The sequence below is a fragment of the Ascaphus truei genome, unplaced genomic scaffold, assembly GCF_040206685.1.
Source record: "Ascaphus truei isolate aAscTru1 unplaced genomic scaffold, aAscTru1.hap1 HAP1_SCAFFOLD_309, whole genome shotgun sequence".
Lineage (NCBI taxonomy): Eukaryota > Metazoa > Chordata > Amphibia > Anura > Ascaphidae > Ascaphus > Ascaphus truei.
The window spans coordinates 445,001-468,061 of record NW_027456060.1 but is presented as its reverse complement, the minus strand read 5'-3'; the positions used below and the strand labels follow the sequence as shown (position 1 = coordinate 468,061).

At 47.7% G+C, this 23,061-nt stretch overlaps 1 protein-coding gene across 2 annotated transcripts in view; it reads left to right on the top strand.

Moving 5' to 3' along the window:
- The first annotated feature begins 3,220 nt into the window (after positions 1–3,220).
- The window catches only part of LOC142483222 (uncharacterized), a 91,330-nt gene continuing 71,489 nt past the window's right edge, over positions 3,221–23,061 (top strand). Inside the window, exons 1-2 of one of the 2 annotated variants that reach the window (XM_075583284.1) lie at positions 3,262–4,213; positions 8,108–14,603. In XM_075583284.1, coding sequence (XP_075439399.1) covers positions 4,171–4,213; positions 8,108–9,753 — 1,689 coding nt within the window. In that variant the 5' untranslated portion in view covers positions 3,262–4,170 and the 3' untranslated portion in view covers positions 9,754–14,603. Of the gene's footprint in view, positions 4,214–8,107; positions 14,604–23,061 lie in introns of those variants that run through there. The other variant, XM_075583283.1, reaches the window with a different exon arrangement.

Below are 23,061 nucleotides of genomic sequence, written 5' to 3'. Positions count from 1 at the left end.
CCACTCTTGGTCCTCTCTCTCTTCACTCTCCCCTCTCTCTCCCCCCTCTCTCTCTTCCCCCCTCTCTCTTCTTCCCCCCCCTCTCTCTCTTCCCCCTCTCTCTCTCTTCCCCCCTCTCTCTCTCTTCCAACTCTCTCTCTCTTCCCCCCAACTCTCCCTCCCAACCCCTCTCTCTCTCTTCCCCCTCTCTCTCTTCCTCTCTCTCCCTCAACTCTCCCTCTCTCTCTCTTCCGCTCTCTCTCTTCCCCCCTCTCTCTCTTCCCCCCTCTCTCTCTTCCCCCCTCTCTCTCTTCCCCCCTCTCTCTCTTCCCCCTCTCTCTCTTCCCCCTCTCTCTCTTCCCCCTCTCTCTCTCTTCCAACTCTCTCTCTCTCCCCCCAACTCTCCCTCCCACCCCTCTCTCTCTCTTCCCCCCCTCTCTCTCTTTCCTCTCTCTTCCCTCCAACTCTCCCTCTCTCTCTCTTCCCGCTCTCTCTCTTCACCCCCCCTCTCTCTCGCTTCCCCCCCTCTCTCTCTCCCCCCCTCTCTCTCTTCCCACTCTCTCTCTCTTCCCCCCAACTCTCCCTCCCACCCCCCTCTCTCTCTCTCTCTCTTCCCCCCTCGCTCGCTCTCTTCCCCCCTCTGTCTCTCTTTCTCTCTTCCCACTCTGTCCCTCTCTCTCCCCCCCTCTCTCTCTTCACCCCCCCTCTCTCTCGCTTCCCCCTCTCTCTCGCTTCCCCCCTCTCTCTCCCCCCCTCTCTCTCTTCCCCCTCTCCCTCTCTTCCCCCCTCTACCTCTCTTCCCCCCTCTCCCTCTCTTCCCCCCTCTCTCTCTCTTCCCCCCCTCTCTCTCCTCCCCCAACTCTCTCTTCCCCCCCTCTCTCTCCCCACTCTCTCTCTTCCCCCCAACGCTCCCTCCCACCCCCCTCTCTCTCTCTCTCTCTTCCCCCCTCGCTCGCTCTCTTCCCCCCTCTGTCTCTCTTTCTCTCTTCCCACTCTGTCCCTCTCTCTCCCCCCTCTCTCTCTTCTTCTTACCCTTCCCCTCTCCCCCCCTCTCTCTCTTCCCCCCTCTCTCTCTTCCCCCCTCTCTCTCTTCCCCCTCTCTCTCTTCCCCCTCTCTCTCTCTTCCAACTCTCTCTCTCTTCCCCCCAACTCTCCCTCCCACCCCTCTCTCTCTCTCTTCCCCCCTCTCTCTCTTTCCTCTCTCTTCCCTCCAACTCTCCCTCTCTCTCTCTTCCGCTCTCTCTCTTCCCCCCTCTCTCTCTCTCCCCCCTCCCCTCTCTCTCTTCCCCCCCCTCTCTCTTCTCTCTCTTCCCTCTCTCTTCCCCCCAATTCTCCCTCTCTCTCTCTCTTCCCCCCATCTCTCTCTCCCCCCCCACTCTCTCTCTCTTCCCTCTCTCTCCCCCCCCTCTCTCTCCTCCCCCCCCTCTCTCTCCTCCCCCCCTCTCTTTCTCTCTTCCCCCTCTCTCTTCCCCCTCTCTCTTCCCCCTCTCTCTTCCCCCCCTCTTTCTCTCTCTCCCCCCTCTCTTTCTCTCTTCCCTCTCTGTTCCCTCTCTCTCTCTTCCCCCAACTCTCCCTCTCTCTCTCTTCCCCCCCCCTCTCTCCCTCTCTCTCGAAAAAAAATAAATTCTGCACATTTAATATAGTGGGGTTTTTTTCCTCACTTTTTTTTATTAAATCAAGGGTGCGTCTTAGAATCGATGGCGTCTTAGAATCGAGGAAATAGGGTAAGTCAAAACCAATGTGGCTAAATAAACAGGTAGGGGAGGAAATGGACAAGAAGAGGAAGGCGTTAAGATTCTTTAAGTCAGAAGGGACGGAGACATTGTATCAGAATTATAAGGAATGTAACAAAAACTGCAAAAGGGCAATAAAATGAGCAAAAATGGATAATGAAAAAAGGATTGCAATAGAAAGTAAGATGAACCCTAAAAAGTTCTTTAAGTACCTTAATGAGAAAATAAAATATAGTAGGCAGATTATTGGAGATAATGAAAAAGCAGAGGTATTAAACAAATTCTTTGCCTCTGTGTTTACCAGGGAAGAATCAAGTTCAATAGTAGTGCTGCAGGAGGAAGCCACAACCTTCATATTAATGAACAATTGGTTAACTGAGGAAGAAGTTCATAAGCGGCTTGAAAAAATTAAAGTAAATAAGGCACCTGGCCCCGATGGCATACATCCAAGAGTTCTCAACAAGTTAAGCTCAGTAATAGCCAAACCATTACATTTAATATTCAAGGAGTCCATGTCCCAAGGCTCAGTACCACAAGATTGGCGTAAAGCAGATGTGATGCCTTTATTTAAAAAGGGAGCTAGATCAAAACCGGGGAATTTATAGACCTGTAAGCCTGACTTCAATAGTGGGGAAGCTACTTGAAGATTTAATACGGCATAATATTCAGGAATACCTAATGGAAAACAAAATTAGTAAGCATGGATTTATGAAGGATAGATCATGCCAAACTAACCTTATTTGTTTCTTTGAGGAGGTAAGTAGGAATTTAGACCAGGGTAATGCAGTTGATGTGGTCTACTTAGATTTTGCCAAGGCTTTTGATATGGTTCCACACACAAGGTTGGTGCACAAAATAAAGCAAATATATGCACCTGGATTGAAATTTAGTTGATGGATAGACAACAGAGGGTTGTCATAAATGGAACTATTGCAGGTTGGGCTAAGGTCATGAGTGGAGTACCTCAGGTATTAGTACTGCGACCCCTGCTTTTTAACTTGTTTAGTAATGACCTTGAGGTTGTCATCGAGAGCAAAGTCTCCATCTTGCAGATGATACTTAATTGTGTAAGGTAGTAGAATCAGAGCAGGATGTAATTTCTCTCCAGAAGGACTTGGAGAGACTGGAAACTTGGGCAGGTAAAGGGCAGAACATGTTAATACAGATAAATGTTAGGTTATGCATTTGGGAAGCAAGAATATAATATTGAATACATTGTATTAAAAAAAATTTTAATGTGAAAGTTATTTATTTTAATCCTTCAACACCTGTGAGTAGACAATATTTTTGGTCTGTTTTTTAATATCGGCGAGGACAAACAGGTTTTTAGGGAGGAGGGGAGGGAGATGTAGAGCGGGGGAAGATTTGTCTCTGTGTGTGTCTGTGTGTGTCTTTCTGTGTGTGTGTCTGTGTCTCCCCCTGCTGCCGGCACATCTCCCCGCCCCCTCACTCCCCCCCCCCCTGCTGCCGGCACATCTCCCCGCGCTGCTGCCGCATCTCCCCTCGCTGCCAGGACATCTACGTCGTGCCATTTGTGAGATTTTGATGCTTCGGACATACAAACAAACGGAATCTAACTTAGAAATATAGTATAGATTAGTAAGACCAAACCTTGAATATGGAGTCCAATTTTGGGTACCACTCCTTAGTAAAGACATTATGGAACTAGAGAGTGCAGAGAAGAGCCACCAAATTAATAAAGGGGATGGACAATCTAACTTTTGAGGAGAGGCTAGCTAAATTAGATCTACAGTATTTACATTATAAAAGAGGCGTCTAGGAGGGGATATGATAACTATATACAAATATATTCGAGGACAGTACAGAGAGCTTTCAAAAGAACTATTTATCCCAAGGACAGTACAGAGGACTCGGGTCATCCCTTGAGGGTGGAGAAAAGGAGATTTCACCAGCAACAAAGGAAAGGGTTCTTTACAGTAAGGGCAGTTAAAATGTGGAATTCATTACCCATGGAGACTGAAACATGGGAAGGATGTTGATCCAGGGAGTAATCCGATTGCCAATTCCTGGAGTCGGGAAGGAATGTATTTTTTCCCTTATGATATATCATTGGATGGTATGTCACTGGGGTTTTTTGTTTGCCTTCCTCTGGATCAATAAGTAAGTATAGATATAGGATAAAGTATCTGTTCTCTAAATTTAGCATAGGTTGAACTTGATGGACGTATGTATTTTTTCAACCTCATCTACTATATAACTATGTAACTATTAACAACTTGTATCTTTTTTCAGCTCTTCTTTTATAAAATAGACATTACTTTGAGACCTCACTAACTGTCCCAATTTTAGGTTTGTAAATTGTGTGAGAAACGAGGAAGAACAGAACCTTGTGGCGTTGCAGTACCACAGGAAAATCTACTACAGAACCTGCACAGACCTCCCCCCACACACAGAGCTCCTGCTCTGGTATGGAGATGAATATGGGAAAGAGCTTGGTATGAAGTGGGGTACGCTGTGGAAAAGTAACGCGCCAACACCAGGTAATCAGGAATGTGTGTGTTTTATGGTTTTTACATCTCTATTGTCTTATTACTGATGTTGAATTGTAAATAGTGATAGATCTGCATACACCATTACAGGTCAACTAGAACTTAATATCACTAAACCTGACTTGAGTCAAAGGGCCGGATACATCAAGCTGCAGTAACCAAAAATGCCGTATTTACGCCAATAAAAAAGTGCCTTATTATTATTATCATACAATGAATCAGCGTTGCAACGCCAAAAAGAAAGCACTTTTAATTGGACCCGTTAAAAGCATCAAATCCGATACAAAACAGGCATAATATCACATTTTCAAGTAAAAAGGCCATACGTCAAGTTCCGATATTTATTGGAACAGGATGAACGGCAGAAATACCGCAAATATTTTAACACCTACTGCAGCCCTGTCTTTTCTATGTATATAATGGCCAATATACTGCCCATTATATACATAGGCAAGATAAGCTAAACCAACATGGAATAGATGATAAAATAGTTATTAAAATACATTACAGTACATGTTAACCCCTTAGTAGTCCACGGGTCAACAAGTCACCGGTTTCTGCTGCTAGCTGCTCCAGGGGAGGTTAACTCCCTGTAGGCTGGAAAGCACCTTTTGTAGCACCACATTCTAGCAGATAGACAGTGACTGTAATATATATATTAATATATATATTACAGTCACGGTCTATATTAATATATATATTACAGTCACTGTCTATCTGCTAGAATGTGGTGCTACAAAAGGTGCTTTCCAGCCTACAGGGAGTTAACCTCCCCTGGAGCAGCTAGCAGCAGAAACCGGTGACTTGTTGACCCATGGACTACTAAGGGGTTAACATGTACTGTAATGTATTTTAATAACTATTTTATCATCTATTCCATGTTGGTTTAGCTTATCTTGCCTATGTATATAATATATACAATATATGTATATATTGGCCATTATATACATAGAAAAGACAGGGCTGCAGTAGGTGTTAAAATATTTGCGGTATTTCTGCCGTTCATCCTGTTCCAATATATATATATACAAATGTAAATACAACTGTATGCTCATCTGCATATCTTAGGCAGGTCTGCAACCCCACCTTTCCCCATTATCACCCAGCACACAGCACTTCCACTGCAGCAAGGGATTCTGGGAAATGACATGCAAATGAGCACACAGTGCCACTTTTTGCTTCAAAAACCATTTTTAACATGGTTCCCTATAGGCTTAAGCTTGCTGCATGGTCACAGCTTTGAGCACAGCCAGGGTTAAGGTGCATACCCAGAAAACCACCCACAGACAGCTGTTTTGACCTTAATGGGTCTCATCAGTGTGGGGGCATATATATATATATATATATATATATATATATATATATATATATATATATATATATACAGTGCTTGACAAATCACCCAAAAATCTACTCGCCGAACCAAAAAATCTACTCGCCACCTAGTCCCGCCCCCGCTTTTTAAAAAAATACATAAATAAAATAAATTGAATAAATTCCTAGTAAGAACATTCGTTTTTGACATAGGTTTATTTATTGTATTACATTATACTACAATTAGTCCTTGTTACGTGTGTGTGTGTGTGTGTGTGTGTGTGTTTGAGTGTATGTGTGTATAAATGTCGGATCTAGAAAAAAAAGCCAGAAGTGAATGACTAGTTTCCAGCACCCCTTAACCAGTGTCTGGATGCCCCCGCTTCACAATATTTAAAGCAGCAATCCCGCCTGGGATCTTACCTGATCCGCAGTCCTTCAATGTCCAGGTACTCTCATTCCCGCAATGTTATACATTGGAGGGGAGATGTTCCCTACCTGTCTTCTGGGTTAGGGAGGATACCAATGTCTCCCGTGTGAAGCTTGAGTCAGAGCTGGAAGAAAGCAGTATAGGTTATTTCGGTGTAGTATAGGGCAGTTAAGATATACAGGGTAAAAAAGATATCCAGATCGAGAGTGTGAGGCAGAGACAGAGAGGGGAGAGAGACAGAGAGGGGAGAGAGACAGAGAGGGGAGAGAGACAGAGAGGGGAGAGAGACAGAGAGGGGAGAGAGACAGAGAGGGGAGAGAGACAGAGAGGGGAGAGAGACAGAGAGGGGAGAGAGACAGAGAGACTTTTGACTGACTGGTGGAGGGGGGGTGACTGACTGGGGGGTGTCCTGCACACACATTCTGGTGTCCTGCACACACATTCTGGTGTCCTGCACACACACATTCTCTCTCATACCCATACACACACACGGGAAGGGACGTGCGCCAGAGGGGAGAAACACCCCGCTACTTCCGCCCGCCCGAGCACCGAGGAGAGAGAATCACTGGCAACTGCAACATCTTCAGACCCGCGCGGGCAGCGGGAACACAGGAGGGGGGGGGGGGGGAAAGAAACACCCCGGCCACTACAGCATGTTCCAACCCGCGCGGACAGCAGGAACATCGGAGAGGGGGGGGGGGGCGAGAAACACCCCGGCCATTACGAGACCCGCGCTGGCAGCGGGAACACCGGAGGGGGAGGGGGGTGAGAAACACCCCGGCCACTACGTGACCCGCGCGGGCAGCGGGAACACCGGAGGGGTGGGGGTTGAGAAACACCCCGGCCAGTACAGTATGTGGCCCGCGCTGGCAGCAGGAAAACCGGAGGGGGGGGGGCGAGAAACACCCCGGCCAGTACAGTATGTGACCCGCGCGGGCAGCGGGAACACCGGAGGGGGGAGGGGGGTAAGAAACATCCCGGACAGTACAGTATGTGACCCGCGCGGACCGGAGGGGGGGGAGGGAAAACCCCCGGCTTTTACAGTATGTTCCGAACCGCGCGGGTAGCGGGAGCACCGGAGAGAGGGGGAAGAATATATCATTATATACAGTATATAAATATTTAAAGTGCATTAAATTCCCCCCACCTGAAGAATCTGTCCAAACACCTCCATGACCGGATCAGTAAATTGTAAATTATAGGAGCTGACACAATTATACAGGAGGATATGAGGAGGAAGAGGAGCAACAGACACGCCCGCACTCAACCCCTCCCCCCCCCATTACTTACCCATGCAGAAAGGGCGGTTAGAAGTCCTGGCAACTCCATCCTGCGTCACAGCCAATCAGCTACGAATGTTTATTTTTCGATTTTTTTTTTTCCCTGAACAGGGGATTTTTTTTTTGTGCAGAGAAGGGAAAGGGTTACTGGCCACGAGCCAATATCCGATCGCAGCTGGCGAGTTGGCGACCGGGTTTGTCGAGCACTGTGTAATATATATATATATATATATATATTTTAATAACATGCAATGTTTGTATGGGGGAAAATCAGTAACACAAGTACAGACTCCTTGTTCCCTAAATTTTTTTAACTTTTAAACAATTGTATTAAAAAAGGTATAACTTAATTAAGTCTGAATAACATCTGTGATGTCAAATACAATAATTGGGCATTTGGTTCCTGATTTAACAATGGATATTTAGCAGAAAGTTGGTCATCCTATAACTATTAGAGACCTGGTACATGGTGCGGTAACGGGAACACCCGGTGACTGATATGTGAGCTTCTAATGAGACACGTTTTCTATTAATTGTACAAACATTTTTAATCATACCTTCACAACTGAAACTATCGACTTACTATCTATCAAAGGATTTGACAAGATTTCTTCCACTTTAATTGGTGTTTTGCAGCTACTGAGATTTCCTTTTAAATATTATGATCTACTTTAAATGTATGATCCACTACATCTGCTCTCCGGCCCTAATGCTGCACATGTTGTGCTAAACCCTTCATTTTTACAATGTACGTCTACAGTTTACTTTCATCCTGAACTTTTTGTGATATGCCAACTTACCTCTCCTGCATGGCCTTTTGTAAGACAGTTTGTGTAACAGTGACTTTTTTGTCTCATCTAGTACAAAGCCAAGCACCAATAACCCACCCATGCCAACACTGCAAGGTTGCTTTTAGCAGTCCGGATTACCTCCTCAAACATCTGAAGTTCAAACACCCAGCTGAGTATATGGAAAAGATGAGGACAGAACAATCTTGCAACATTCTAATAAATAGGACAGAAAATGCATCTTTCAACCCGTCAATGCAATTAATAAACAATGTAACTGCTTCTCATCCCAAAAGATATATATTAGCAGCTGCCAAAGGAAAAGATCTTGGAGAAAGTGGGAAGAGTCTGACTTGGTTATCAGATCAGATCCTACAGAAGAGGACACACACAGGGGAGAGACCACATGTATGTGGGGAATGTGGGAAGGGATTTAGTCGGTTAGCCAATTTGAACATACACAAGAGGATACATACAGGGGAGAGACCGCATGTATGTGGGGAATGTGGGAAGGGATTTAGTGTGTTATCTCACCTGAACACACACGAGAGGACACACACAGGGGAGAGACCGCATGTATGTAGGGAATGTGGGAAGGGATTTAGTGTGTTATCCAGCCTGAACACACACAAGAGGACACACACAGGGGAGAGACCGCATGTATGTGGGGAATGTGGGAAGGGATTTAGTGTGTTATCCAACCTGAACACACACAAGATGTCACACACAGGGGAGAGACCGCATGTATGTGGGGAATGTGGGAAGGGATTTAGTGTGTTATACCACCTGAACAGACACAAGAGGACACACACAGGGGAGAGACCGCATGTATGTGGGGAATGTGGGAAGGGATTTAGTGTGTTATACCACCTGAACAGACACAAGAGGACACACACAGGGGAGAGACCACATGTATGTGGGGAATGTGGGAAGGGATTTAGTCGGTTAGCCAATTTGAACATACACAAGAGGATACACACAGGGGAGAGACCGCATGTATGTGGGGAATGTGGGAAGGGATTTAGTGTGTTATCTCACCTGAACACACACGAGAGGACACACACAGGGGAGAGACCGCATGTATGTAGGGAATGTGGGAAGGGATTTAGTGTGTTATCCCACCTGAACACACACATGAGGATACACACAGGGGAGAGACCACATGTCTGTGGGGAATGTGGGAAGGGATTTAGTCAGTTATCCAGCCTGAACACACACAAGAGGTCACACACAGGGGAGAGACCGTATGTATGTGGGGAATGTGGGAAGGGATTTAGTCACGTATCCCACCTGAACACACACAAGAGGACACACACAGGGGAGAGACCGCATGTATGTGGGGAATGTGGGAAGGGATTTTGTGTGTTATCCAACCTGAACACACACAAGATGTCACACACAGGGGAGAGACCGCATGTATGTGGGGAATGTGGGAAGGGATTTAGTGTGTTATACCACCTGAACACACACACGAGGACACACACAGGGGAGAGACCGTATGTATGTGGGGAATGTGGGAAGGGATTTAGTGACTTATCCAACCTGGCCAGACACAAGAAGGAACACACAGGGGAGAGACCGCATGTATGTGGGGAATGTGGGAAGGGATTTAGTCGGTTATCCACCCTGAACACGCACGAGAGGACACACACAGGGGAGAGACCGCATGTACAGTATGTATGGAATGTGGGAAGGGATTTCGTGACTTATCCAGCCTGAACAGACACAAGAAGGGACACACAGCGGAGAGACCGCATGTATGTGGGGAATGTGGGAAGGGATTTAGTGTGTTATCCCACCTGAACACACACACACGAGGACACACACAGGGGAGAGACCATATGTATGTGGGGAATGTGGGAACGGATTTAGTGACTTATCCAACCTGGCAGACACAAGAAGGAACACACAGGGGAGAGACCGCATGTATGTGGGGAATGTGGGAAGGGATTTCATCTGTTTTCCCACCTGAACATACACAAGAGGACACACACAGGGGAGTGACCGCATGTATGTGGAGAATGTGGGAAGGGATTTAGTGTGTTATCCCACCTGAACACACACACGAGGACACACACAGGGGAGAGACCATATGTATGTGGGGAATGTGGGAACGGATTTAGTGACTTATCCAACCTGGCCAGACAGAAGAAGGAACACACAGGGGAGAGACCGCATGTATGTGGGGAATGTGGGAAGGGATTTCATCGGTTTTCCCACCTGAACATACACAAGAGGACACACACACAGGGGAGAGACCGCATGTATGTGGAGAATGTGGGAAAGGATTTGGTCAGTTATCCAGCCTGAACACTCACGAGGACACACACAGGGGAGAGACCTATCTCTAAAGCCAGGCATGTTTAGGCATAACCAGTGACTAACACGTTCACATATAAGTGCACACGTGTATCTGTGTTACGCTAAATCCCAATGAAAATTGACTTTAGTTTATGGTGCATAAAACGAGCATTTTAAAAGGATAAAATGTTATAACGTTTTAAATGCAGGTTATTTGTATCATTCTTATTGTATTTTATGTCTTTATTTATATAGCGCCGTTAATGTACATAGCGCTTCACAGTAGTAATACACATGGTAATCAAATAAATAACAGATAATATAAATAACATCATGGGAATAAGTGCTTCAGGCATTAAAGTAACATTAAGGAAGAGGAGTCCCTGCCCCGAGGAGCTTACAGTCTGATTGGTAGGTAGGGAGAACGTACAGAGACAGTAGGAGGGAGTTCTGGTAAGTGCGTCTGCAGGGGGCCAAGCTTTATGTATCGTGTTCAGAATATACCCAGAGCTATTCATATGCTTCTTTAAGCAAGTGTGTCTTAAGTTGGGTCTTAAAGGTGGATAGAGAGGGTGCTAGTCGGGAACTGAGGGGAAGGGCATTCCAGAGGTGTGGGGCAGTTAGTGAAAAAGGTTTAAGGCAGGAGAGGGTTTTAGATACAAAGGGGGTAGAAAGAAGACATCCTTGAGAAGAACGCAAGAGTCTGGATGGTGCATAACCAGAAATTAGGGCTGAGATGTAAGGAAGGGCAGAAGAGTGTAAAGCTTTAAAAGTGAGGAGAAGAATGGAGTGTGAGATGCGGGATTTGATCGGAAGCCAGGAGACTGATTTCATGAGGGGAGATGCTGAGACAGATCTAGGAAAGAGTAGCGTGACTCTGGCAGCAGCGTTTAGGATAGATTGTAGGGGAGACAGGTGACAGGCAGGAAGGCCGGACAGCAGGAGGTTACAGTAATCAAGACGGGAGAGAATGAGGGCCTGAGTCAGAGTTTTAGCAGTCGAGCAACAGAGGAAAAGGCGATCTTTGTTATATTGCGTAGGAAAAAGCGATAGGTTTTAGAAATGTTTTGAATGTGAGGCGCGAATGTGAGAGAGGATTCGAGTGTGACCCCTACGCAGCGTGCTTAGGCTACTGGGTGAATGATCGTAGTTCCAACAGTAATGTGGAAAGAGGTAGTAGGGCCAAGTTTGGGAGGAAGTATGAGGAGCGCTGTTTTAGCCATGTTGAGTTTAAGGCAGGGGAGGGCCATCCAGGATGATATAGCAGAGAGACATTCAGAAACTTTGGTTCATACAGCAGGTGTAAGGTCGGGTGTTGAAAAGTGTTGATTTGTGTGTCGTCAGCATAGAGGTGATAATTAAACCCAGAAGATGTTATTAGGTCACCTAGAGAGAGTGTGTACAGAGAAAAGAGAAGAGGTCCCAGGACAGAGCCCTGGGGTACCCCCACAGAGAGATCAATAGAGGAGGAGGTGTTAGCAGAAGAGACACTGAAAGTACAATGGGAGAGGTAGGGTGAGATCCGGCATAGAGCTTTGTTCCGAATACCAAGAGTATGGAGAATGTGAAGGAGAAGAGGATTCTCCACGGTGTCAAATGCTGCAGAGAGGTCGAGTAATATGAGCAGAGTGTAATGACCTCTGTCTTTGGCAGCATGGAGGTTGTCAGTTATTTTAGTGAAGGCTGTTTCCGTAGAGTGAGCAGTGCGGAAGTCAGATTGTAGAGTGCCTAGGAGAGAATAGGTGTTGAGAAAATGGAGCAAGCGAGAGAATACAAGACGTACAAGGAGTTTAGAGGCAAAAGGCAGGAGGGAGACAAGTCGGTAGTTAGGTAGGTAGGGTCAAGCTTGCTGTTTTTGAGTAATGGTATGACTTGCATGTTTGAAGGAGGATGGAAAGGTTCCTGAGCAGAGGGAGGAATTAAAAATGTGTGTGAGCGTAGGGATTATAGTAGGAGCAAGCGGTTTTAGGAGATGGGAGGGAATGGGGTCAAGAGGGCAAGTGGTCGAGGGAGAAGAAGCGATCAACAGCGACACATCCTCTGAGACAGTGGAAAAAGAATCAAGGAAGGCAGGAGGAGAGTTAGGAAGAGGTGTAGGATGGGAGGAAGAAACGGGATGTTCTGACGTATGGATTCCACCTTTTCCTTAAAATAGTCAGCAAAGTCCTGAGCGGAGATGGAGGAAGGAGAGGCAGCTGAGGGTGGTTTGAGTAGAGTATCAAAGACAGAAAACAGTCGGCGTGGGTTAGACTTGTGCATGTTGATTAGTGAAGAAAAGTAGGCTTGTTTAGCTTGCGAGAGGGCAGAGTTGAAACAGGATAGCATAAATTTGTAGTGAAGGAAGTCTGCGAGAGTATGAGATTTCCTCCAGAGGCGTTCAGAGGAACGAGTGGAGGAACGCAGCATGCGTGTGTGGGAATTAACCCAGTGTCTAGGGTTAGAAGGGCGAGTGCGGCAGAGAGAAAGCGGGGCATGTAGATCAAGAGAGGAGGACAAGGCAGAGTTGTAGTTCCTGACCAAGTTGTCGGGGTCTGTAGCAGAGCTGAGAGAGGAGAGGGAGGAGTGTAAAGTGGACTCAAAGTCAGGTAAGTGAATAGAGCGCAGGTTTCTGCAGAACCAGGGGGTAGATGGAGGTGGAGAAGGGGAGAAGCGAGATAGAGAGAATGAGATGAGGTGATGGTCAGAGAGAGGAAAAGGGGAAATGGAGAAATCAGAGAGAGAGAAGTTTTTAGTGAAAACCAGGTCTAAGTAGTGGCCATCCTTGTGGGTGCTGGCTGCAGTCCACTGTTGAAGGCCAAAAGAAGAGGTTAGAGAAAGAAAGCGGGAAGCCCAAGGGAGAGAGGGGTTATCAATGTGGCAATTGATGTCCCCAAGGAGAAGAACAGGGGAGTCTGAGAGAAAGAAAGAGCGCCATGATTCAAAGTGAGAGAAAGGCAGAAGGGGGATGAGTAGAGGTAGGTGGGCGATAGATGACCACCACATGGACAGGGAGAGGAGAGAAGATCTGGACAGTGTGAACCTCAAAGGAGGGAAAAGCAAGAGAGGGGGGAATAGGTAACGGCAGAGAGAGGAGAGCAGGAGCCCCATGCCTCCACCACTGCCATCTGGACACGGAGTGAGGGAGAAGGAAAGGCCACCATAGGAGAGGGTAGCTTCCAGAGCAGAGTCAGACTGGGTGCGCCAGGTCTCAGTTATAGCAAATAGGAGCAGGAAGTGAGAGAGAAAGAAGTCATTCACAGAGAGGAACTTGTTAGAGAGGGAGCGAGCATTCCAAAGGGCACAGGAGAAAGGGAGAGAGGAGGGAGGGTGGCAGGGGATGGGTATGAGGTTGAAGGGGTTAACACCAGAAGGAGTAGAAGTTGCATGTGGGAGGCGAGGACGAGAGCAAGTAGAAATAAGGCAGGGACCAGGATTGGGAGAGATATCCCCAGAAGCAAGAAGGAGAAGCATGGATAGAAAGAGAATGTGTGAGGATAATTGTAGGGGTGTGTTTTAGTGCAGGGTGTATAGCTGTGTGGTGACAGAGGGCGCAGGTAAGAAAGGAGTTCATGTGAACTGAGAAGTGGGGAAGAAAGGAGAGATGGAGATATATGAATAGAGTTAGAGACATAAGGAGACTGGTGGAAGGAAGGTCATAATTTGAAAATAAGTGAGGTCACAGCAAATATAAAAGTAAAGGTGGCATCACAGCAATAGTGAAGTGTTGAGATGTGCAGTCTGGGATAATATCCTCCTTTCCAACGTAGATCAAATGCAGGAATCAGAAGCAGTAGGTGGTGTCCACTTTTCCACTTCTTTTTGATCTTCCTTTTTAAACTTCATAACTACTTTAAACATATCTGCTTAAAAGAGCATGGCTACAGGCAGCTATGGCTGCTATGAGTTTACTTATATACTTTTACAAAGTCACCTGGCTGGCCTAACAAACTTAATTAGCACATGTGAGGGACGTTAAAGCAAATGGTTTTTCTAAGATGGGTGTTGTCTTGCACAAGTGTGAAAGCTGAATTAAATTAAGACAGCAGGGGGATGATTTGGAGACAGACAATTTGAAATATGTTTTTACCTAAATAGAACTAAATACACAGCAGGGGAGGATATCAGGACAGACAGACAATTTGAAATATGTTTTTACCTGAGGAAAGAGAAGAGATGAGATGAGATCAGTGATTCAATATACCCAACTTCCTTTTTAAACTTCATAACTACTTATTGTACTTTTACTTTCCATGCTGTTGGTTCTAATAAAATGTGCGTTCCTCATTATGCTGAAGCGGTCAGTAGTCTCACTCAGCTGTGAATCGGAATAGTTTCACTGCGACCAATTGGCCGTCGTCGTTAGGCCGCAGACAGACCCTCCACCACCACCCGCTTCTAATGTAAATTGTATTACTGTTTTGGGTAGGGAATTAATTTAAGGGGTTTTAGGGTAAGCTTAGCAAAGGGTGTTTAAGGACTTGAGGTAGCGTTTTTTAGGGTAAGAGGGGGCTTTGGAAAGAAGGGGTTTAGGGTAGGGGGTTTAGGCACTTACTTTAGTGGTGAAGTTGCCAGTGGTGTGGTGAGTAGTGGCGAAACAGCCACGACCAAATGTCCTAGAATGTCCTGTGAATACTGAGGTGGAGGACAAATACACAGAGCAAGGTCCCAAGTGAGGGACATAAATGCAGCCGCCTTTACATACAGTGTGTCATGTTCCTTTAATATCTCTAGAGACAGCAAGAGCTGATTATCTATTTCACAGGTTACACGTATATATGGCAATATGGAAAATAGCTGAAGCGCTCAAATGCAGGTATATCTCAAAATGATAATAAGCCAGACCACTGTACCAGGGTACTAACAATTGATATAGTACCTATTGTGTCATATAATGGGTACTATCCTCCTGAAGACAGGTGGTGTGTGGTGCAACCCACTCACCATCAGTCTCATTGGCAGGTTCCCCTGAAAAATATACAAGTACTTACATCCTGGTAGAGCAGGCAGGCAGGCTGTGCAGCTACTCAATGCAATACAGGGAAAAGGGAGACCAAAAAGCGCACCAGCACAAACGGAGCAGGAAGAAACCAGGACAAAAAAATGATTAAAAGGGCACTTTAATGTGGCAAAAGACCCATCCAATGCATTTCGAACGTCGCAGCCTAGCCGTATCCCCCGTTGGGTCATTTGCCTGGATTGGCACAAATGTGGGCATAGGCCACAGGTACTGCGTGCCACACTGTGGACAGCGCGCCGCTGTACCCATGGTACCGCCGGACAGTCTGCATTGCAGGCAGAGGCCCACCACTGTCTCAGCGCCCGCTACGCGTATCACCAGTACCCCCCCTGGTACTGCATAGGGCTGAGTAGACACCATCTTGTTTACGTCTGGGGAGCAGGCCATTGTCCTGGTGGGAGCCACTTTCAACAATGGTCTGTTCTGGAAGCTGGTTCCGCGTGAGTGACCAACAGAGGTTGGATTGTCAGCCACGCCTTTGTTCAGCTCCACCCTTGTCTGACACAATTGGAACCCGCCCCCAGTAGTAGCGATTATAGGTGGGTGGGTCCCACAATGGGATAGGATGTCCTTTAATTGAGGCCGTACCTCTTTCAGTCCTAGAGGGTGCGGTCACAGCTTTCGCGCTCTTATCCCCTACTGGGTGGGGTTCTTCCTTTGGCGCCAATCCCAGCCGATTTCTTGCAGCTGCCTTGCGTGCAAAGTACCCTTCCTTTCCGTACACAACACCAGCTGCAGGGACTACTTTTGGTAGCAGCGCTGTCGCCTCACCAGCGCTTTGCTCCGCGGAATTCATACCCACAGGGCATAGTTGGAAACCACTCCCCCTGGTTGAGATTAGGGGAGGGTCCCACAGGCTAATCGGTTGACTCAGCACTGGGGCTGAGTGAGTCACTGTCCATGAAGGCGCGGCCGCAGCTTTCGCGCCATACCCCCCATCGGGGCGGGGCTCTCCTGTTGGCGCCGCTTCTGGCCAATTCCTTGCAAATTTTGCATTTGCAGAATTCTCTGCAATCGGCCCACGCGGTCTCCCAGGGAAGCGGGAGCCGCCATTTTGGGTTGCACTGTCAGTCTGGTCAATGAATGAGGTAGCGTTCATCTGTTTGTATGCCGACTGACAGTCACTCTCACTGTGTTCTCCTCCTGTTATAGCAATGTCCTCAACACAGTCCTCCAGGGTAGCGCCACGGTGTCCTAGGCAGGACCAAAATGGGGCGGCCACTGCTCTCACTCCACTCCATAGCAGACTCGTGACAGACATATCCGTAACAGCTTGCTCTTCAGCGGGGCGCACGCCAGGTGTGCTCTCCCCATCAGCCTCCGGTCGCCAATTTGGACTATCCGCACCGCGCGGATCCTCCATTCTTGCGGTCGCCATAGACATATTGTTTCCGTGATTATTGTACATGGGGCTCCTCTCTGCGGGGCAGCCACCACACCGGTACAATAAAGATTTCCCTGATGCACCACCATGTGTACCTAATGTAGGCTGGACTCGTGTATACACTACCTCAGGTTAGGCTCACTCTCTCAGTGTCTGCTGTTTCTCCTTCCTTCCAGTCTGTGCTCCCTACGGTAAGTGGTCTGGAATAGGCTAGAGTACTCTGGGGCTTCCATGCAGTACTTGAGCGTCTACCTATCTTGGTCAGCCTAGCGCAGACCCTCTCCAGGATTCCTGACCACGTTAACAGGCTATCCCTTTAGGCATCCTACCAACTAGCACTGCCTCAAGGTGACTAGGACAGCTATAGCCCGGCTCCAAACCCCCAACTCCTTTCAGGCCCCTAGGTCGTCCCTGCGAACTGACAAACTCCATCAGCCCCCTGACTACCCCTAGGTCCATCCCAACGCAGCACAAAGTGGCAGCAGACACTCTCCCTGTTTCCAAGTGACCTAGCAAAAGCCTGTCCTGTTGACAGGTCTATCTCAGCAGCGCCTCCAAATGTAACGGATTTTCTGGACTGGCCTGACCCACCCAATCTCATATTGGCCCCTGTGGTCTAACCAGTCCCCATTACAGTGTGATGTCTGGTGGTGCACCTGTTGGCAACAGGACTCCTGAGTCTCCCGCATGATGTTGTGTGGGGATTGCCAACCTAGACAGGCAGCTGAGGTAGTGTGCTTGAGTCCTACCTAGATCCAGTGCAGCGCCTCCACCTCATCAGGATCCCTGCTGTCGCTTGGGGATGGTCCTGTTGAGGAACTCCTCCGTGGTGCCCCTCTCGGTGTAATGACTCCACACTCACATACGAGAGTATCTTTAATCAGGAACATCTTTATTGACGGTCGTGGGCTAACTGCCCCTCACAGTGATCTTCTAGCCACACATAATTATTCAGCTGCTTCCCTATGAAAGGTATGTCTCTGTCTTTGATTTGGGGATTCCCTATCCCCGCAGGGATGTCTTTCCTGTGCCAGGTCCCTGGTCACAGTCTCATCACTTTGCAGTGTCTAACTATACCAACTACTTTTACTCCTTGCCTAAGATTGCAGAACTGAACCCTTCAACAGCTTAGCAACCACTTCTGAACTTTTGATCAGTGCTGTGCCTTATGTATCCTCTGGGGGCTGACACAACTCTGACATCACTAATTATGGATTCAGAGCATGTGACCACTCCCATCCATACAGAGGGCACCTCACCAGGGTGTGAGGGCAAACCTCCATAATTACTGCTGGCATGCCCATATCTTACCAGGCCTTACTGTCAGCAGGAGAGATGACTGCAGCCATTTTACAGCATGGCTACATATAGAATTATCATTTTTCAATTCATTAATTGTGTTATATTGTTTTTTATTCAAGTTTTGCTTAATATACTTGTTTTGTTTCGATATTTTGTCCAAATCATCTTGTACAGGTTTCTCAAATAAATCAAGGCAACAACCTTTCAAATAACTGGGATAGAACTGTGACGTCTTTCTAAACATAGTGTGAATGGTGTCACTAATTATAGTGGGGGGCGTAGCACTTGTATCTGCAGGGCTATGTCATTTTTGTTTGATTAAATATTTTTTCAAAGAGAGATTTTGAACAAATTTGCCTACATCAATATAGGTATTGAAAACGTTCATCCTATTTGATAGGGCAAATGAGACCCGTATTTAAACGTGTACCTGTTCATTAGTTAACACTTTTTTACTCAGGTTAAAGATCCCTTCTGGTTTAGTAACTAAATCGTTATCTGTCTTGATTTTTGTTTTTTGTCCCCTTCTTCTTCCTCATTTTGTGAGTTTTCTCTCTTCCTCACTAGTGACTCCTTTATGTTTTCCTTCTCCCCCAAATTTATTTTCCCTTTGGGTATCTTTTTGGTCACATCTAAAAAAGGAGATGATCACTCCAATGTAAATTTATTGAGTGTATTAAATCTAGACCACTCTTCTGGTGATTTATTTTCTTATCTATCTCCTCTACCTGGAACTGATTCCTTCCGTTTATCTTTACTTCCATGTGATTTTGTATCTACTGCAATATTAATTTTTCTGTTGTGCCTTAAAATCTTTTGACTTGCATACGTATGTATGTATGTATATATATATACAGTGCTTGACAAATCACCCAAAAATCTACTCGCCGAACCAAAAAATCTACTCGCCACCTAGTCCCGCCCCTAGTCCCGCCCCCAACCCCGCCTCTAGTCCCGCCCCCAGCCACGCATTTTAAAAAAAGCCATAAATTAAATAAATTGAATAAATTCCTAGTAAGAACATTCGTTTTTGATATTAGTTTATTTATTGTATTACATTATACTACAATTAGTCCTTGGTGTGTGTGTGTGTGTGTGTGTGTGTATAAATGTCGAATCTAGAAAAAAAAAGCCAGATGTGAATGACTAGTTTCCTGCACCCCTTAACTAGTGTCTGGACGTCCCCGCTTCACAATATTTAAAGCAGCAATCCCGTCTGGGATCTTACCTGATCCGCAGACCCTCAAAGTCCAGGTACCCTCATTCCCGCAATGTTATACAGTACATTGGAGGGGAGGTGTTCATTACCTGTCTTCTGGGTTAGGGGGGGTTCGATGTCTTCCGTGTGAAGCTTGAGTCAGATCTGGAAGTAAGCAGTATAGGTTATTTCAGTGTAGTATAGGGCAGTTAAGATATCCAGATCCAGAGTGTGAGAGTGTGTGGGGGAGAGAGCGAGAGTGTGTGGGGGAGAGAGAGAGAGAGAGAGAGAGAGAGAGAGAGAGAGAGAGAGAGAGAGAGAGAGTGTGTGGGGGAGAGAGAGAGAGAGAGTGAGAGAGAGAATGAGAGAGAGAGAGTGGGAGAGAGAGAGAGAGTGGGAGAGAGAGAGAGAGTGGGAGAGAGAGAGAGAGTGAGTGTGAGAGAGAGAGTGAGAGAGAGTGAGAGAGAGTGAGTGAGTGTGAGAGAGAGAGAGAGAGAGTGAGAGAGAGTGAGAGAGAGCGTGAGAGAGAGAGTGAGAGAGAGAGAGAGAGTGTGAGAGAGAGAGTGTGAGAGAGAGTGTGAGAGAGAGAGAGAGTGTGAGAGAGAGAGAGAGTGTGAGAGAGTGTGAGAGAGAGAGAGAGTGTGAGAGAGAGAGAGAGAGAGAGTGGGAGAGAGAGAGAGAGTGGGAGAGAGAGAGTGGGAGAGAGAGAGAGTGGGAGAGAGAGAGAGAGTGGGAGAGAGAGAGAGTGGGAGAGAGAGAGTGTGTGGGAGAGAGGGAGAGAGAGTGGGAGAGTGAGTGGGAGAGAGAGTGGGAGAGAGAGTGGGAGAGAGAGTGGGAGAGAGAGTGGGAGAGAGAGTGGGAGAGAGAGTGGGAGAGAGAGTGGGAGAGAGAGTGGGAGAGAGAGTGGGAGAGACAGAGAGAGTGGGAGAGAGAGAGTGGGAGAGACCGAGAGAGAGTGGGAGAGAGAGTGGGAGAGACAGAGAGAGAAAGTGGGAGAGACAGAGAGAGAGAGTGGGAGAGAGAGAGAGAGTGGGAGAGACAGAGAGAGAGAGTGGGAGAGACAGAGAGAGAGAGTGGGAGAGACAGAGAGAGAGAGTGGGAGAGACAGAGAGAGAGAGTGGGAGAGACAGAGAGAGAGAGTGGGAGAGACAGAGAGAGAGAGTGGGAGAGACAGAGAGAGAGACAGAGAGAGACAGATAAAGAGACGTCAAGGCGCCGTGACGTTGACGCTGCTCCGCGCTGATTGGATGTTTTCAGCCGACAGTGCTCTGAAAAACAGTTTGGCTGTCGGCTGAAAACTCCAGCGCCTCAGCACGCCTGCGGACGCTCGCGTGAGCCCCCTCTCAAGGCATCCTCATTGAGTATGCAGGGGCTCAGCGCGGAGCGTCCGCACGGCTCAGCGCGGCCTGTCCTTCTATGGACTCGGCCAGAGAGACAGATAGAGAAAGACAGATAGAGAGAGACAGATAGAGAGAGACAGATAGAGAGAGACAGACAGAGAGAGACAGACAGAGAGAGACAGAGAGAGACAGATAGAGAGAGACACACAGAAAAAGAGGGACACAGAAAAAGAGAGACACACAGAAAAAGAGAGACACACAGAAAAAGAGAGACACACAGAAATAGAGAGACACAAAAATAGAGAGACACACAAAAATAGAGAGACACACAAAAATGAGAGACAAAAAAAGAGAGACACAGAACACACACAGAGAGAATGAGAGACAAAGACAGAGAGAGGGCGAGGGCGACACAGGGAGAGGGCGACAGGGAGAAGGCGAGGGCGACACAGGGAGAGGGTGACACTCACAGACACACACTCACTCTCACTCAGACACGCAGAGACACACTCACGCAGACACTCACGCAGAGACACACTCACGCAGAAGACTCACAGACACACACTCAGAGACACTCACACACACACACAGACAGGCACACTGACACACACACAGGCACACTGACAGACACACAGGCACACTGACAGACACACAGGCACACTCACAGGCACACTGACAGACACACAGGCACACTGACAGACACACAGGCACACTGACAGACACACAGGCACACTGACAGACACACAGGCACACTGACAGACACACAGGCACACTGACACACTCACAGGCACACTCACAGACACACAGGCACACTCACAGACACACAGGCACACTCACAGACACACAGGCACACTCACACACTCACAGACACTCAGTCTGTCACTCACACACTCACCGGGTCACACGTGGCAGCAGTGGGGTCTCCGCACGGCAGTGGGCCCTCCACATGGCTGGGGTGCCTCTCCAAGACATGGGACACACAGCGCAGCGTGGGCCTCAGCAGCAGCAGCAGCAGGTCCCCCCCCCCGAAGCGGCCGACGCCGCAGCACGCTCCCCGGACACCCCCGGGCAGCAAGCAAGGATCGGGGGCAGGTGATTAGGGGGAGATCATGGGCAGGAGGCGGACTGGCGCAGGAGGCGCGCACGGGGGAAGCTGGGTTGGCACTTCCCCCTCCGTCCCACGTGGGGAGCGGAGGGTGCGGGGGGCGGGATCGCGCGCTTGTTTTGTGCTTCCCCCTCCGTCCCACGTGGGGAGCGGAGGGTGCGGGGGGGCTGGATCGCGCGCTTATTTTGGGCTTCCCCCTCCGTCCCACGTGGGGAGCGGAGGGGGGGGGGCTGGGTTGCGCGCGGGGCTTGTTTTGGGCTTCCCCCTCCGTCCCACGTGGGGAGCGGAGGGGGGGGGGGCTGGGTTTTGCGCGCGGGCTTGGTTTGGGCTTCCCCCTCCGTCCCACGTGGGGAGTGGGGGGGGGAGGGATGCAGGGGATTCTGGGTTGCTGGGGGGAACAGGCAGCGCAAATGGCAGGACACTCTGCTTGCCCTGTGCACGCGCGCCGGGACCACAGGATTTGCCGCCATTTTTTTTAACCCAATCAGGGAGGGGGATTATTTATTTATTTTAAAAAAAATAAAAAAAATTGGCACGAGCAGGGGAATTCATTGAGCTGCAGCACGGGTCGCCAGCTGCCTAAATCCACTCGCAACGGGCGACTAGTTATCATTATTTGTCGAGCACTGATATATATATATATATATATATATATATATATGTCATTTCCCAGAATCCCTTGCTGCAGTGTAAACGCTGTATGCTGGGCGATAATGGGGAAAGACAGGGTTGCAGACCTGTCTAAGACATGCAAATGAGCATACAGTAATATTTACAGTTGCTATATGCTTTACTGTGGAGGGTTTTTGTCACTTTTTTCACCCACCATAACCTTAATAATTGTGGTGAATAACTAGTCTAGTCTCAAACCAGCTAAGCCAGCAACCAACCTCACACTGATGATACCCATCAAGGTTGAAACATGTCTGTGAGTGGGTTTACTGGCTTTGCATCTCATCCCAGCCTCTGTCTAAAAGCTGTGTTTAAAACAGTCTGCATTGGCTTGAGGATTTGCTTGTGTAATACGAGCTTGAGACAAAAGGTGGCACTGTGTGCTCATTTGCATGTCATTTCCCAGAATCCCTTGCTGCAGTGGAAACGCTGTGTGCTGGGCGATAATGGGGAAAGACAGGGTTGCAGACCTGTCTAAGACATGCAAATGAGCATACAGTAATATTTACAGTTGCTATATGCTTTACTGTGGAGGGTTTTTGTCACTTTTTTTACTCACCATAACCTTAATAATTGTGTGTGTGCGTGCGTGCGTGTGTGTCTGTCTATATATATATATGTGTGTGTGTGTGTGTGTTTTTACGTTGGGGTTAAAGTGGTGCGTTGTATCTCTTGATGAAAAGCTGGTTCCTTTCTATACGGAGCATTGTCTACCTTAAACAGTCTTTG